We start from the raw sequence: 17,463 nt of genomic DNA, 5'->3' as shown, positions 1-17,463 counted from the left end.
ATAAAACTATGATTTTCTTATGAAAGAACTTATTTATTAACAAGTGTTTATATTTCGTTTTGCAAAATATCTTCTTTGGAAATTATAATTTTTGTAATACAATGCTTTATTTGCAAATAAACTGACATTTGTGTAAAATTTTTATTTAAGAATCATATGTCTAACAATTTTCTGTTATTGTAGACAGAGAACCGTCAATAATCCTAACAAGTTTAATAGAAATAATGGAAGGAATAATACGTCCCACATAATGAACCGTTAACATTGTGAATGTAATTTTACAGATTGTTACTAGATGGCAGGTATTATATGATAGTCTTGTTACTGTTTTACTTAAATTTGTTTGCCTTGTAATTCACTAGGTTGCACGAACGTGTTTTGTTAATAAATACACCTGAACGAAATCAGTAACCGGAGATGTCTGTTTCTGAAACTCACTGCTTTATTGCTACATTCTCTTTGAGTGACCAATAATAAACAATTAAGGCATAACGAAACAAAGAATACTGCAGGTGTGGTAAAATTTACGCTTCTAATTGTACCTGAAATAATAGTATCAAAGAATGCACAGCTAATTTGTATGTTGTCGTAATGTTTAATTGGTTTATTCCTTTCAGCTATACCACAATAAGATTTTCTGAATTTATAGTGAACGCTAGTAATCTATAAATATTTTAGATTACTATGGATCAATTTTAAAATTTCCAGTTTTAGGTGGAAAAGTGAATTGAATACGTTTTCTTTTCTGTCACAACTTTTACATTTGTTGTTTTTTACACATTTTCACATCATAAATGCCCATGACTTATTATATAACTTGAATAAAATGTGTACATTGGTTAATATATCTGTGTATGTGTATTCTTTTGAGAAACAGAGAGAAAAATCATTAAATCCTATAAATGGTTTGAATGACGTTTTTTTTAAGATTTTAACGCCTATAAAAGTGATGTGCGCTGTATTTGCCTGATATAGGAAAGTTAGTTAACAATGCACATCCATTTTTATGATAATATTACAGCAAAATCGAAATTTTATTCTGAGTAATTAAAGATATATTTATAATTTTGTATATGTATATATTATTTTTTTAACATTTCAGACACTAAATTATTTTCTTATAAATTGGTATGATAATAGAACTGTCAAACTTAATCTTGTAGTATAGACAGGAAATAACCTACTTCTCTCCAGAAGATAGGGCTTTATCTAAACACCTGTTCTTATGGCAGAGTCTCAGCTGTAGTGGTCATTCGGCCCGTGGGGGCGTTATAATGTTTCGCTCAATCCCACTATTCGTTGGTAAAAGAGTTGGCAGTGGATGGTGATGACTATCTGCCTTCCCTCTAGTCTAACACTGCTAAATTAGGGACAGATAGCCCTCGAGTAGCTTTGTGCGAAATTCGAAAACAAACAAACGTAGTGGTCATGTAAGTAAACTCAGAATTCTTATTCACTGTCTTTAGTAAACATCTTTTCATTGTTTAACTGAAATTTTCCTGCAGTCAGCAATTTGAAGCAGTGTAACAAAAAAAAAAAAAAATATGAGTTTGGCCAAACGTAAATTGTTTTGTTTGATTATGGAAAATAGCCAAGACAGCTGAGAGTAAAAGTAATATAAGTGAAGATTATACACAACTATCATGGTAAGTTTGTCTGTTTTAAAATTACGCTCAAAGCTACACGATGGCTATCTGCGCTAGTCATCACCACAAACCGTCAACTCTTGGGTTACTCTTTTTCCCAACGAATAGTGGGATTGACCGTCACTTAATAACGCTCACACGGCTGAAAGGGCGAGCATGTCGTGGTAAGTTAATATTTTGGGTTCGCCCTGGAATTTCACAAAAATGTTAATAGAGCATCATTTTAAAAAGCCATCTTGTTCTTGAAACAACGCTCAAAATATTTTATCTCAGTGGATGAGGCTACTAAAACATTGATAATAGCAAATTAATTTATTTTTTAATTATTAAAATTCATCCATTTGTTCTTCATATTATTATTCTTTCACGAGCCTGTAGAAAAAAACAAATCACTATGAATATTTTATTCAAATTTGGATAAACCTACCGAAAAACTCCTGCACAAGTAGCAGAGCTATTTTTATGTTGATGCTTGAAAGATAAGGAAGAATGTTATTGGTTGTTTCATCGTTACTGGGCAAGTTTAACTTCAAAGCCACTCCAGTACCAAGCATACAGCAAAAATAGATAGGTACATTGTGCCAAAATCTGTGCACAGCTACTAAGTCAAACATCGCAGAAACATAGAAGATATTTAAGTATCATTATAATAGCTAGAAATGCTCTATTTTATACTAACCAGAAAAAAAATATTTTATTAGAACGGACATTGCATATGTTTATAAGTGTCTCCAGCCTTATTATTGTTGATTAGTTTTCCAAGCTGCTCCATAAAAATACGCTTACGAATATTTTACTGAAACCTGGTCAGCACTGATTAATGAAGTATTAAGTATGAAACATGTATCTAAGTCCTTCATTTTCTGTCGTTGATAAAATCCAGTACTTTATTAACGTGGATTAATTGGAAAATAATTTGTGCAACTTCTATCACATTAATTGGAATGTGCAAAATTAAAGATTCATCATTTTTTAGTTTGTTTTTCAATGTTTCTCGAGTTCGTTGTTTTTCGGTTTTCTGGGGCTATATCAGTATGCTTTCTAATAGTGAACAATTACCGTACCAGATTTCTCTAATTTCGTTAGTGGTAATTTATTCTAATGATTTCCGAAAAAAAAAAATACGCGTTTACACAGAAATTCGCATACAAAATTCCTGGCTCAGTAAATAATGGTTGGGTGGAGAAAAAAGCCAATGCAACAGTGAACTATTGTAAAATATGCAACATTAAACTGAATGCATATGCGCGTATGTACCTTAAAATTTATTTTTGCATATAATCATAGAAACTTAAGAAACAAAATAATCATAAATAATTAAATTAAATAAAAAGGTTTTTTTGTCCCTAATTGTCAGCAGTATTAATAAATTGTAATGTAATCAAAACAGGGATTTGTAACTTGGGAAAATAATGTAGACTATTCCCCGCCTACTGCCCGGCGTGGCCAGGTGGTTAAAGCACTCGACACGTAATCCGAGAGTCACAGGTTCGAATCTCTGTCACACCAAACACGCTCGCCTTTTCAGCTGTGGGAGCGTTATAATGTGACGATCAATCCCATTGTTCGTTGGTAAACGAGTTGGCTGTGGATAGCGATGATTAGCTGCCCTCCCTGCTAAACTGTTTTATTATTTTTAGAGTCCGAGTTGTAGGTTTGAAAACATAATCTTTGCATTTTGATTTACGAACTTTTTTCACAATTCCTCTCCTTTTTTTCATTCAATAATTTCTAACTATTTTGTATATTTTAGTTCTATACGATAATTGTTATTCTTACAACACAAAAATAAATATCACCCAGAGCTTTGTTTCGAATGAATTTTAATTTATAAGTGGCGTATATCTTTTTCTTATTCATTTTGAGTAACGAACTGAAGTAAGAATTCACGAGTTCAAGCAATGTCATGCAGTTACCTTGCAGAAGCCAAATCCAATCAGTAACATTTAACTTCATTCACTTTATGAACCGAGAATTGTTGACATACAACATTTTGTAATATAAATATGGCGTTTGAAAGTACATAGGTAAATGTTGATACAAAAAAGAAATTCGTAACATGAAACAAATCTTTGATTTATAATAGTTATTTTCTTTGTTCAAAGCTACAAAATAGGTTATCTGCGCTATATTACTCGTGTAGAATTGAACCCCGTATTGTAAACTTACCGATGTCCCACCAGGGGAAGTGTTTTGTAAAGAATATTATCACCATTCGTAATATTACAATTGTTCACTCTTTGTTTTTGTTACCAAGTTTGAGTTCATGCAGATATGTGTTTGTTTTCTTTTTAAGTGTAAAACTAGCTGGCGACACTTTTCGTTGGAGTCTGCAGAATGTCTAAAATCAGCATTCAATTTAATTCGTGCCTTGTGATTCAAAACTGCCCAAATAGCATCAGAGTCAAAAGAACGTTCATAAATTAGATGTAAAAGATTCAGTGGTTTGATGCATTGTCAGTTACGGAAGTTTCTCAGTGTCAGGAGTTCCTGTCAAGTCTCTGAATACATTCAAACGTGAAAAGGAAACTAGAAAGGTATTTGAAATAATATTTACATATGATTCAATATACAGCCATTAAAGTGATTAATGGTTTACCGAAATTATATAATTCATTTTACTCTAAAAATTATGCATAACAGTAACTTCATATTACATTTATAATTTTAATATGATTTTTTTCGTTAAATAAAATTACATTTGAAAAGATTCGAATCTGTCAGTGGTAAGTGACAATAAACACCAATATTTCTTTGTTATAAAATTATATCTAAGTTTATTATCTGTTTGTTTCAGTTGTGGAAAAAGCAAATGTTCCAAACAATAAAGAATGCTGAACCAAAAGAAAAAGAATTAGCGATAGAAACAGAAGAAATAGCTGCAAACAGCACTGTTTACGCTGATGGTGATCGATTTCGTTGCTACAATTGGTTTATGTGCAAAAATACTGTTATATCTGGATGTGAGGAACAAGTTTTGCAACAAATTAAAAGACATCACTAGACAGCGTCGTTGCTAGAAGAATTAGAATAAACCTTCCATTCATGTGAAGTCTGACATTATAGTGGAAAGATTCTGTAACAGTGAAGACATGCAACAAATAATATCAGGTGGAGACGCGAGCTTGTATAAAGTATTAATAGCTTGTTTGTTTATGAATTTCGCGCAAAGCTACTCGAGGGCTATATGCGCTAGCCGCTCCTAATTTAGCAATGTAAGACTAGAGGGAAGGCAGCTAGTCATCACCACCCACCGCTAACTCTTGGGCTACTCTTTTACCAACGAATAGTTGGATTGACCGTCACATTATAACGCCCCCACGGCGACCCTCGGATTACGAGTCGAACGTCTTAACACGCTTGGCCATGCCGGTCCTAGTAATAATAAACAAGTGTAATTGTGTTAAACACGTAGAGAAAGTGTAGTGCGCCAATCATGAAGCTCAATGCTACACCAAAGTACTTTATGAAATTTCAAAATCTAGCTTCGAAAATATACGATTACCGGTGTGGAAAGACTTAAGAATTAACAGAAAAAAAATGCAAAGGAAAAAAATATACCCGAACAGTGGAGACAGCTGTAACGAAGTAGTTTTACGATGTATTTAGTGATGTAAAATAAATATTAGTCAACATTTTTTTGAAAATGCTGGTTTATCAAGACATAGTAATATTTCACAATTTCCACGACTCAAAGATCAGTAACTTATTAGCTTTCTGATTAGGTAAACTATAATTCAGATAAATTTGATAAAGGTAAATATAAGTTTCTAATATTTTCATCAATATATAAAGTGATGTTCTTCAATTTTCAGCATGTTTTTAATATTCCACCAAACGATTTTGTTTAGTTTTGCGGCATTACAAAGCCAAGAATAACATTTCGAATAATTATACCATAAGTGATTCTGTTCTTTATTAACTTAATTTTTTTTTTATATATTTGGTAACAACTTCAAAATTAGTCGAAATCTTATGAAGATAACAGTACACTTAGTTTAGATTTTCACGATGCAACGTGACGAATAACATGAGCGAACTTCAGTAATGCAAAATACTGTTTGCCAGCGTATAGTAAACAAATATTTGAATTTTGTTTACACAATTAATCAGGAATGTACTATAAATTAATAGTGGTACTTAGAATTTCTAAAAAAATTGTAGTCGTAAAAACATTTTCTTTACAAAATTTGGTTTTTAATCTCCTAAACACAACTCAAAAATAGGCCTACAATTAGTATTTTGTAAATGTCAAACATATCTTATTAAAATATGATATATTGATAGTAAAGATTCACAGCAATATTTGTTAAAAGTAGTCAATATTGCCAGTGATTGTTTTAACAGGAAGACTAAAAAATATCATGCGTGTAAGTCAGGTGGTCAACTCGTCATCTGAGGGTTACAGCTTTGAATCCTCGTAACATCAAATATGCTTGCCCTTTCAGCTGTGCGGCCGTTATAATGTTTCAGTTAATCCCACTATTCGTTGGTCAAAGAGTAGCCCAAGAATTGACGGTGGATGGTGATGACTAGCTGCCTTTCCTTTAGTCTTACACTGCTAAATTAGGGGCGGCTAGCGCAAATAGCCCTCGAGTAGCTTTGCGCGAAATTCAAAACAAACAAACAAACCATACTACTGCACCTGACATAATAATAGTTTTGTTTTTTTTTCCCCCAAAGGGCTCGACAATTAATGTTTTGACTTGGATAGTGTGTCTTGCATGTTTAGAAACTGATGTCACAGTGTATGGTATTTCCAGAATTAATGTTTAGGCGTTAATATTATTTCTTGTTTTGTTCGATGTTATAGACAAAGCACAAACAGTTCATTGCGTAGCTTTGCCCTTAACATCTAACAAAAAAAACAACAAAAAAAACGAGAAAAACGTTGAAGGTTCAAGTATTTTTACATCACAATATTTAGCAGTGTAAAGAAAGCTCTATACCAAAGAGAAAGCAAACTATATATAGTGCCGAAAAATTAGTGTAAAAAGAAGAGAGAGACGGATATAGACAGGTACTTGTGAGCTTAGACATAATAATATGCTGTAGCGTTTATAAAGTTTGTATAGTAACAACAAAGTAAAGAGTTGCCTTGTCAATTGAGATATAAAGTAATTCAACAATGAGATATAAAGTAATTCAACAAACCCGTGTAGAACTTATAGCTCGAGATACTCTTAAACCCACCAATAATATTGCCGTCACTATACCAGGCAAAGTGAACAGCACAGTTATGTTGGATAAATTAGACTACAATAGCAAAGTCAGACAGGTACTAAGTGTTACCAACTACTGACAGGTCCTGCTTGCTCAAGAGAAAGCAAACTGAATAAATTCATCCTAAATTTGAAGAAAATTAATGCCCTGAACGATAATACTTATGACATTAGACCAGTTCGTTCCAATGCTGGCACACTTGACGTGTTACAGAGGTTCACAAATCTAATTGCTCTATGACATTATTAGACCTATTGTTTCCAGCAAAGGTTATTTTAATTACAAACTATCAAAATTCTTACGTTCGTTTTCAACTTATTTAATTTTTAATAGTTTCACAGACAAAGATAGCATTGATTTGGTTTATATAATGTTAGAAACTTATGGTTTTAAGCTGATCATTTAGTCACCTTAGATATTGAATATCTGTTCACTAGCGTTTCCCTAGATGAGACTATTAATCTTTATGTAAATCTGTTTTTCAAAGACAAAAAAATGTGTTACTGGATAGCCTTCATACAACTGATGGAGTTAGATTAGTGTAAGAGCTAATGTTTTCATGAGAGTTATCTTAGGGATTGTCATACAGAGTTCAAACCTCATATTTACATTCACTCTGTTGAATACATATTTTTATATTCAAAAGTGAAGATCAGTTAGGTGAATAAAAGTTTTATGTAATCAGTTCTTTGTTCTTATCTCATTCTGAGAAAGGTTTTGAAAATATTTTTTGATTCTGAAACTAACACAGTTAAAGCTATTGCTTTATTCATATACACCTTATATGAATGGTGCCTACAAATTTTTAGTAGATACACTGTAAAGTCATAGCAGTTTCACTTTAAACATTATGAGCAAATCACTCTAATACGTAACACAGGTTCCATCAATACGAGTTATAATTCACAAACACTCGTGTATTTCAACTTTATATTCTTCTTATTGCTCCTTCCTACTTTTTAATGGTATTTTCATTTTTTCTCAACAACTTTCATGAAATGATGTGTAAAGAGCTTAATTATAAGTTTGAAAATACGGGTTATATCTATTTGGCTGTTTACAATATGCAGGGGATTGTTTGAAATTACTGAGTAATTGATATCACGCATATCTGTGCAACAGAGAGAAATTTATTTTAATATGAATAACAGTTCACTTGAAAAAATACATATGAGAATGAATCCCTTCCGAGGTTTGCTGTTCATGGTTGTAAAACTTTCACCTTTCTAGTCATCTATGAAGTTTTCATTAGACAAATAGCAGTTGTGTGATAACCTGTAATATCTCAGATAATATTTGAAAGTAGAAACAAACACTTCAAAAATGCATATTACATATATAAATCCTCTTGTCAATTTATACAATGTGGATAACTACAGCCATACCAACAATTAAAACCAACTTCCCAAATTAGCGTCTACACTTTGCAGGAAATAACAAAACACAGATCCTCTTTCGGCCCAGTTTTCTACCATAGCCGCAATCTTCCCATTGCAAACTGTAAATTAATACATTAATATTTTGCTTCACTCTAAAACTATATATGTTTGTAGTTAAAACATTAAGAAGACTCAGGTATTTGAAACATCTTGGTTATGAACTTATCACATCTACTCCTTTGTTTCTAAATGTTAGAAGCTATGACAGAACTATGAATTAAAATAACATAATTAAGTTCTATTAGTTATTATACTTCTAAGTGATATATTCAAAACACAACAGCTGTCTGGTGTCTTTCATTAAAATATAATACACGTTAAGTACAGAAGGCACTTTGGTTTATTACTAACTGTTTTAAGATTAATTTTCATTGGACAAAATTGTAATTTGTATGCCTAATCTCTGGTGGTTAGTTCTTGCCTTATATTTCAGGTAAGGACATCTTTATAGCTGCTTTCTATCACATTAATTGATTTTCAGGGAAAGTCACATGATGTGAGGTGTGCTTTACATGAGTGTAAGAATATTAGTTTCTCTTAATTTACAGAAAACTGTGTATAAAATTATGAACAAATCTTCTGAACATCTATTTAGATTCAGAAATGAACTTGAATGTTAATATTTTTAGTTTTTTCTCTTGACTGATGAATTTGTTAATGTGTTTAATAGCACTGAAAGGAGTTTTGATCAAAATGATGCTGCTACAACTTTCTGTAGTTATTTTCGCAAGCTTAAACAATTTTCAAGCTTTTTCTCAAAACTTAACATTACAGAAATTTAGTCTCAAAAAGTTTTACCTCATAATAATTGTAATTTTGATTTTAATTCAACAGTTCGTTTACTCCCAGTTAACACATTAATTCTGTTGAACTGTATGAAAGATTGACATATCTGCAAATATTTTTAAAAAACTGACACAGTAAGATACATATTTTCTTCAACAAGTTTGTTGCACGTCCTCTCACTATAATTAATAGCAGTTTTATTTATTAAAAAAATAGACCAACAGTATCGTACTGAGCCAGACTTGTAAAACTTTTACCTGATAAAATCAAATGTGTTCTTTAAGAAACCTAAACTTTAGAATGTTAGTTTTGTTGAAATATTTTCAATTAGTTGTTGTACCTAAGAAAACTTACACAGTGGAGTGATTTTCTAAATAAAAGGAACAACTGGAGAAAAAGTTAATTTACTCTACTTCTATTTATATATGATATACACATTAGAAGAAACTTTACAAGCTTATTACACAGACAAGTATACAGTTATATGTACATAGAGATATCTCTATACATGAAAAAATTGTTCACCCAAGTAAGACATTAGTTCTTAATACATTATTGTCTGAAATAAACACAAAGTAAACACTGTCTTATAATATCGTACCTCATGCATCTTGCTTTTTTACCCTTTCTACTATGGAAATCTTACAAGATCAAGCTAAACCTGTTGTAAAAAAAAGTACTGTTGTCAATTTTAAAAATGAATATTCCCTGGATAATTTGAAATGCAGTAAAAAAGAGATTGCTACTGAGATAAACAGTTGCTATAACATATAAACATTACAGTAACAATTCCTAAGAAAGATATACTTATAAACAGTCATTTGTTGTAATTTCAACAACACAAACAAATTAAATAAAGGTTGTACATTTTTTGAGCAGAAAATTGATTTTAGTTTAAAAAACAAAACAAAGCTTGCCTACTTAATAACAGCTACTTATCTGTAAAAAATGTATTATTAAGAATAAACTATTTCTATCTTCATTTGTTAGAATAAAAGAAAAGAGATTAAAAAAATGAAGATAATCATGCTATGAAAACACCAATGTTTCTTTGAATGTTAATTACAGAAAAGCATTCTAGAAAAAATCTTAAATAAAAGAAATAAAGCCTATCACACATCTCATTCACAGAAAAAAAAAACAGTATATATTCCCTGAAAATATGAAACTTAACCTTTCATTATTTTTATTACAGAAAGCTATAATTAACATAAATTATAGAAATTAAGTGATTATCTAATTATGATGGGTAAAATTTTATTTTTCACTCAAGTACTTTTCTTTATAAAAACACTAAAACATTCTTTAAATTCAACCAACACTACAAAGTAGTGAGGGAAAAACATAATTTTGAGATTGTTATACTCCCAGTTTTATTCTATTTTCACAAAATCACCTATTCACAACTTTATCATCTATTAAATACAATGTTACCTGTATCATTACCTATATACACACTATACACATTTTGTTTGAACCTATAATTACAAGTAAGGTACTATCTATTGTATTAATAAAATAATTCCTAGAAAGGCATAAGCTTAACTTTTTATAACATAATAATAATAATCTCCATTACTTGTATTATTACATTCAGTATTTTACAAACTACAACTGGACATAGGATATGTTTAGCAAGCTGCAATGGAAGCTAAAAAGAGAATTTATGTCTCATTGCCTCATGTATCTGTGAAGAATTGTTTAGCAGCTGTCCATTTGTCTTTTGGGAATCTATTAGCCAATATCCATCGAACATCTGTCTCTGAAAAAAGACCAATACATGATTTTACAGAAGAAAGGAAAATGCAGAACCAACTCTGTCAAGTTAAAGATTTCTTGGTATCATATATGTATCACATAATTAGTACAGCAGTTTATGGACAGTATTGAAAGAAGCATAACCATATTATGAGTTGCAGGCTAAGTTGTCTGTAATAATATCAACATTTTTAAACTGCTATAACTCCTCTAGAGACAAGCAATAATAATAAGAATTCAATTTTGTTAAACCACCTAAAATCTTGAAGCTTAGAATACGTATGTTTTAGATGTTCACAGAACAAAAATTAGAGTTTCATTACAACATCAACAGTTATATAAAACACACATTAACACCCTAGGCAATATTCAAATTCATATAAGTAAAATTGTTATTCAAAATGAAAACAACATTATAAAAATATTCATTCTCACTTTTATATAACTGGATGATGTGTTATCAGATCTTGTATTCTGTATCTCTTAAAGTTTCAAAGTTCCAGTGGATTATCACAAGGTACTGTAATACTAATTTACAGTAGTTCATTTTTAAATTTAAGTCTTTTTTTCTTTTTGTAAATATTTCACTGAACTTGAGCTAAAGATAATTTTTACCTTGCTTTAATTTTCTTGTCTTGTCCCTTGCTCACCTAGACAAGACTATTTCACATTCTCCGTCTTACCACACTCATTACAATCACCTGTCTACAAGTGTATTGCTTATTTTTGTTTCCCAAGTAACCCTTCAATCTCTATTTATCATTTGACTTTGCTTCTTCTCCTAGACAAATTTTAACATCTTCTTTAGTTAAAGATGTATTTCTGATAGATATTCTTCTCCATACACCGAGTACCTGGATCCCTTTACCACCTGCCTATGAGATTTGCATACTAATGATGATATCATCACATGCCAATCAACAGGAGGCAACGTATTTGTGCTCTAACTATCTTCATTCTTAAACACAGCAAGAAAATACATCAAAAGCGGGAGGATGTATTGAAGTGAGTATTTATTGGAAATACGTTTTCAGGTAAGGAAAATGTTAACTTTTAAGACAGTACTTCACCCATACATATAGCATATATAGAATCCCACATTAAAATGGTGGAGAAACTGGTGCAATAAATGTAAACAAGTTCCCTTAAGAAAGTTCATGCAGTATGACTCTTGATGGGAGGAACTCCACCAATTGGAGATTACATCTCATCTAGACTATGGTATACTCTTTGTCTGTAAGGAAACAGAGGGAAAGACAAAACAGCTCCAAGTGTTTCAAGGATGGGCAAAATTTGACTTTGATTAACCAAGAACCAGATCACAAATGGTTGATAAAGAAGAAAATGTGATCAGAAAACAATCAGACTGTATGGTGTCTCTCTTATCTTATCTACACACATAGAGATGAGAATGACAAACCCTTCCTACTGTAGAAGGAGGGCATGCTGACTGATTGAGGGTGACCTGTACTAAACAGACAGTGTCACCACAATACTGTGTTGTACAAAATCAGTAAGGACCTCTTTAAGGTCTACCATTCCAGCAGCTAGCTGGAAAGAAAAAAGGGTGGATGTCTGTTGGAAAGATCTTTTACTGAAGACAGTAGAATAGGTGACTGAAAAACCTTATTTGCAAAAGGTGGCAAGCATTTGCCAAAGAAGTGGAAGTCAATTCCTAGGTGTCATCTTTTTGTTGTTTTGAATTAAGCACAGAGCTACACGATGGGCTATCTGTGCTCTGCTCACCACGGGTATTGAAACCCGGTTTTTGGTGTTATCTTTTTCCATGATAGTCCATTGAATGATATGGTCTACATAAGATAAATGAATAATTTTAATACAATAAGGATACATCTAGTGAGCACTGGCAGATTGAGGGCATATTAGTTGAGCACTTTCTGTTACTCCTGGTCTGATGAAAACTTTGGGAGGTAAGTATATCTTAGAAGGAAATACCAGCTACCTAGCAGAATCCTATAAAATGTAAAAGGGTAATGAGAATAAAAATAAAATGTACTTAGCCTTCTTAAAGATGGCATGTAGTTTTATTGAAGAACAAGTAACTGGAAGATATATATGTAAAAACAGCTGGTTGGGTTGAGATATTTTATGTAGAGGAGCAAACAACGTTTCAACCTTCTTTGGTTTTATATATATATTTTTCTCTACAAGTGGGTTTTCTCATCCTCACAGATTAAGCAACTGGAAGCAGTAAAAATGCCATGAGAGATGAAAGAGCCAGATGATTAAGACAGCATGAGAAAAATGTGCAAGTTTGTCTACATGCAAGCCTCAGTGATCTTGTCAAAGGGCTGATAAAAATAAAATGTAAGATAATAAAACCATTAACGTGATGTAATAAAATGTAAAAGAACCATACCATCACATTCCCAAGCAGTTGAAGTCTTGGAAAAAAAGGCCCAGTTTGGATAGAGAAGTGAGTATAGTGAAAGAAAATGCAGAAAGCATAGATGGCATATATATCTGAATGATTTCAACCAGAGGTAAGAAGAGGAAAACGTATCTTCAGAGAAAGAAAAAAAATGAGCATGAAGTTAATGGCTTGAGAAAAGTATGTGTAATAGTGTATAAAATGACATCATAGTCCCAGTCAGGCATGGGAATAGGCAAGGAACTGGTAAAGGAAGGAAGGATCAGAACAAAATGGATAGTAGAATAAAATTGTGACAGTAATAGAAAAGGTAAAATGTAGTTGATAAAGCCATTTGAGAGCCAGAAACAGTGAAAATGAACTATCCATAGATGAACAACAATGTGCAAAAAGCCACAATTTTGGCTACAGTAGGATAACTTGGAGGAAGGGAGAGGCTGATGAGCCAATACTGAAACATACTGATATATGGACAAAGTTAAAAAATGACAGAAAGGTGATAAGAAAGAGGTTACGAAGGCCTAGCACTGCAAGCAATGAATTGGACATGTCCTACAAATGAAGATGAACAGATAACATCCATGGGTGAGAGAGATGTAGTTGGAGTAGGGCATAGGATGAAGAGGCCTAAACATCAAATGACAAAGCACAGAAAATCAGGGTTGTACCAGTCACTGTGAAACCACCAACAATCCAACAAAGTGTGTTATGTATCAAAGTTAGAACATATGGGAGAAAAGAAATAGAGGGAAAGGCATACAGAAAAAAGTGAGACCAGTCCTGGCTGACAGCATCTACTGCCAGGGTTAAACTACAAGGAATTAGAGATCCAAAGAAGGGAAGTTAGGTGTAACAAGTGGCAAAGGCATTGAACAGAGTAAACATAACTTTAAAAATCTGAGGGTGAGGAAACCACTCTAATGCTTAGAACCCTGTTCATTCAAGAGAAGTAGCCAAACTGAGCAACTTCCCACAGAAAAATATAAGTATGAAAAAAGTTCACTCTAAAAAAGGCAAAAATAAGTTAATCATTCAAGTAATAAGAGAACCTCTGCTCTAACCTCTGAACATGGCAAACAAGTTTCTTCTGACTCAATTAGAAATAAGGAATAGATTCAACACCAAAAGGGAGAGCATGGTATTGAAGACCTCAGCTTAATAGATAAAACACAGGATGATCAGAATGTACAAAAAGTGTTCAAAATGTTGACCTTAAACATCCAAAGTCTGGGTGAAAAGAACCATTAGAGACAAAATAAATCATCTATATGGAACCAAGAGACAATAGGAAACCAGCTGAGAGATGGCAGGTTACTAACTGGAAATCAACTTTCAGTCTTCTTGGGAATTACAAAATGATGACAGGAATTGTAAATGTAAATACCTTATTAATGGCATTCTTGGTTAGTATGTGTGGGGCCACATCTGTGAGACACTGAAAATAAAAAAGGAACAGATGGAGGAGGAAAGAAAACAAAAAAAGGGAAAGAAGTGGAAAAACAGACTATGGATGTCAACCAAAATGACCCAACTACTAGATAAAAATGTAAATCAAAAGACACAGGGTCAGACCTGAAAGGGTTGTCATGATGAGATAAGCAACAACCCTGACATCAGTAAGTGGAAAGATAGGAAACAGAAGGCCTGGAAAATGGGATAGGAAGGAGAGAGACAAATTCAGTTGGCACAGGAACAGAATGGTGGCAAGAGAAAAATAGCCAACTGTAGTAGTCAATGAAAACTGATGCCATACCACCTCTGTTTGGGTCTCTAGTGAATCAAAAACACCCCAGAAGACCTCTGGCCAGAGAAATGTAGCCCATCAGAAAATACACAGAGAAGCAGTGGGAAGGTATATTAGCTAGGAGAGCATCCCATCAAATAAGCGCCAACAGCAGAGAAACAGTAAAATTATTGTAGCAGTAGTAGTGTTAGCAAATGAGGTGAAAAGGAAAGAACAAACCTCTCTGGAAAAAGCCTTCTTGGAGCATAATTAAGTGCCTCATACATAAGATGAGGTGACAAGGGGTAATGCAGGAGGGTGATAAGAAGCATACGTAGGTGCAAAATTGGGTAGTAAACAGAAACAGTCATGATTGTGGGACAAAGCAGAAGGTACCATTACCTGAAAAATCATAAAGGTTTTTTTCTTTGTCTCTAGCAATAAAAGAAACCAAAGAAGTTTAAAGTTGCATAAACTCTTACAAATCTCCCATAATTTATTAATAATTTTAAAAACCTGCCCATTCCAGACAATGCTGAGGAAAATAATGAAATTAATTTTAGAAAATTATTTTTAAGTGGAAGTTCAAGGCTAGTGACTTCCAAATCTCATATGAAGATACACGAAGGATTGAGCTGTTATGTGTGTTGAGATGAGAAGTCATCTCAAAATTTGTGGAATAGTACATACAAAGTTGAGCTACACACTTTCTGTAATAGTGATTTCAATAAATTCAGAGCAGAAACACATTATGTGAGCACACATCAAAACTGTTGAACAAAATACATACCATCTTTGTTTCTACTTGAAGACAAGGAAGCTTGATAAAGGTCCAACAGACACTCCTGTTATTATAGAAAAATGTGTTGAATAACAAACTATAGTTTCAGTAATATATTTTATTCTTTCAAGAAGTAAGCTATATATACCAGACCTTTTAGTCAATTATTAATGTTTTAAATATAATAATTTTCAAGAAACTTATCCTGAAATTATAAATGTTATTCAAATTCTTTGCATTTCTTTAAGTCTATTTAGTTAACAACAACAATTATAACTTTGTCAACAAATATACTTTAGATACTTCCTATTTCTATGTTTAGTAGTGGTGTATTAGCTTTTCCCCATTCTATGAGCAATAAAAGTTTTAAATAGTGTGTGTGTGTGTGTGTTTGTGCAAATTTCTGATTATTTAAAAAGTCCACCAAACATGCTCGCCCTTTCAGCCGTGGGTGCATTATAATGTAATGGTCAATCCCACTATTTGTTAGTAAAAGAGTAGCCCAAGAGTTGGAGGTGGGTGGTGATGACTAGCCTTGTCTTCTTGTCTTACACTGCTAAATTACGGATGGCTAGTGCAGATAGCCCTCGTGTAGCCTTGTGAAAAGAAAAAAAAAAAAAGAGTCAATAACCAGATTTTGTAATTTTCTGTTTTTGCTTACGTATCTGTTTTCAATTCTAAATTAAATGTGAATTATTCACATCCATAGAGCAAAAACATCAAGCTAATTGACAAAGATGAAGGCCATTCTTACAATAGGGGAACTCTACTGTTTCAATGAGTTACAACTTTTCTGTGTTAAAAGTACCAATAACTGAAATAGATAGAACTAAGCCATTTTTATGTGTAACTTGATATAAAGTTACTATAATTAACTTTTGAAAACATAATAAAATCCCCACTTGTTTTTTTCGAGAGACAATAATTTGAGAGATATTGAGCTCTCCTCATATGACAACTCCTCCATTCTGTGCATTACAGTATCTACCTTCTGAATACTTTTCAACAATTCAATGGCCTACCTATAGTGAGGAGACCAAAACTTAATGCAATGCTCCAAATGTGGCTTAACCAATGACCTGTATAATGACACTATGCTTCTGTTCAATTTTTCTGTAGATACAACCCAAAATCCTATTTACCTTGCCACATTGTGCTTGGATGGCTTAAGAGACTGATCATTCCCAATAGCAAGATTTATTTCTTCCACAACACTGTTAAGGTTATTCCCATCAAAATTATACTCATAATACAAATTGAAATATCCCAAATGCATTTATTACAATGAAAACCAACTTATCAAGTACTTCCTTTCTTAAAACATTAGCACGTCCTTCTCAGAGCTAACAACATTCAAAACTTTAATGCTATCAACAAACTTAAGTAATTTATTGACCGTTCTTTCATCTATGTTTTTGATGTATTCAAGAATAGCAAAGGTCCTAACACTGAGCCTTGAGGTACCCCATAAATGACATTAATCCAATTTGACCAAAGCCCACTTATAACTACCCTCTTCTTTCATCTCTTTAGCAAGGTATTTATCCAATGAGCCAACCTATCCTTCTTAAACAAGTTTTTTATGGAGCATCTTGTCAAATACTTTCCGAAAATCTAGATATATATCACAATCGTATGTCTACCTTCATCTATACAAGTGGTAACCTTTTCAAAGAATGTCATAAGATTTGTAAGGCAAGATTTGCCCTTAGTTA

The 17,463-nt window shown here is 32.4% G+C and overlaps 1 protein-coding gene and 1 long non-coding RNA gene across 13 annotated transcripts in view; one reads left to right on the top strand and one right to left on the bottom strand.

Moving 5' to 3' along the window:
- Window positions 1–3,637: 3,637 nt before the first annotated feature.
- On the top strand, window positions 3,638–7,553 carry LOC143247057 (uncharacterized). Its single transcript, XR_013026328.1, has 2 exons — window positions 3,638–4,183; window positions 4,444–7,553. It is a non-coding gene; the product is annotated as an uncharacterized LOC143247057 (long non-coding RNA).
- Window positions 7,554–7,981: 428 nt separating this feature from the next.
- The window catches only part of ssp3 (SCAPER domain-containing protein short spindle 3), a 168,446-nt gene continuing 158,964 nt past the window's right edge, over window positions 7,982–17,463 (bottom strand). For 10 of the 12 annotated variants that reach the window (XM_076494406.1, XM_076494403.1, XM_076494408.1 and 7 more), the window contains 2 exons: window positions 15,758–15,812; window positions 7,982–10,856 (listed from right to left, as the gene is read on the bottom strand). In XM_076494406.1, the coding sequence (XP_076350521.1) occupies window positions 10,774–10,856; window positions 15,758–15,812 (138 nt within the window). In that variant the 3' untranslated portion in view covers window positions 7,982–10,773. The remainder of the gene's footprint in view (window positions 10,857–15,757; window positions 15,813–17,463) is intronic. The other 2 variants (XR_013026326.1, XM_076494407.1) reach the window with 2 other exon arrangements.

This window comes from Tachypleus tridentatus, chromosome 3, assembly GCF_004210375.1.
Source record: "Tachypleus tridentatus isolate NWPU-2018 chromosome 3, ASM421037v1, whole genome shotgun sequence".
Classification (NCBI taxonomy): domain Eukaryota; kingdom Metazoa; phylum Arthropoda; class Merostomata; order Xiphosura; family Limulidae; genus Tachypleus; species Tachypleus tridentatus.
The sequence above is the reverse complement of the archived record's forward strand: the minus strand, read 5'-3'. Positions and strand labels throughout refer to the sequence as shown.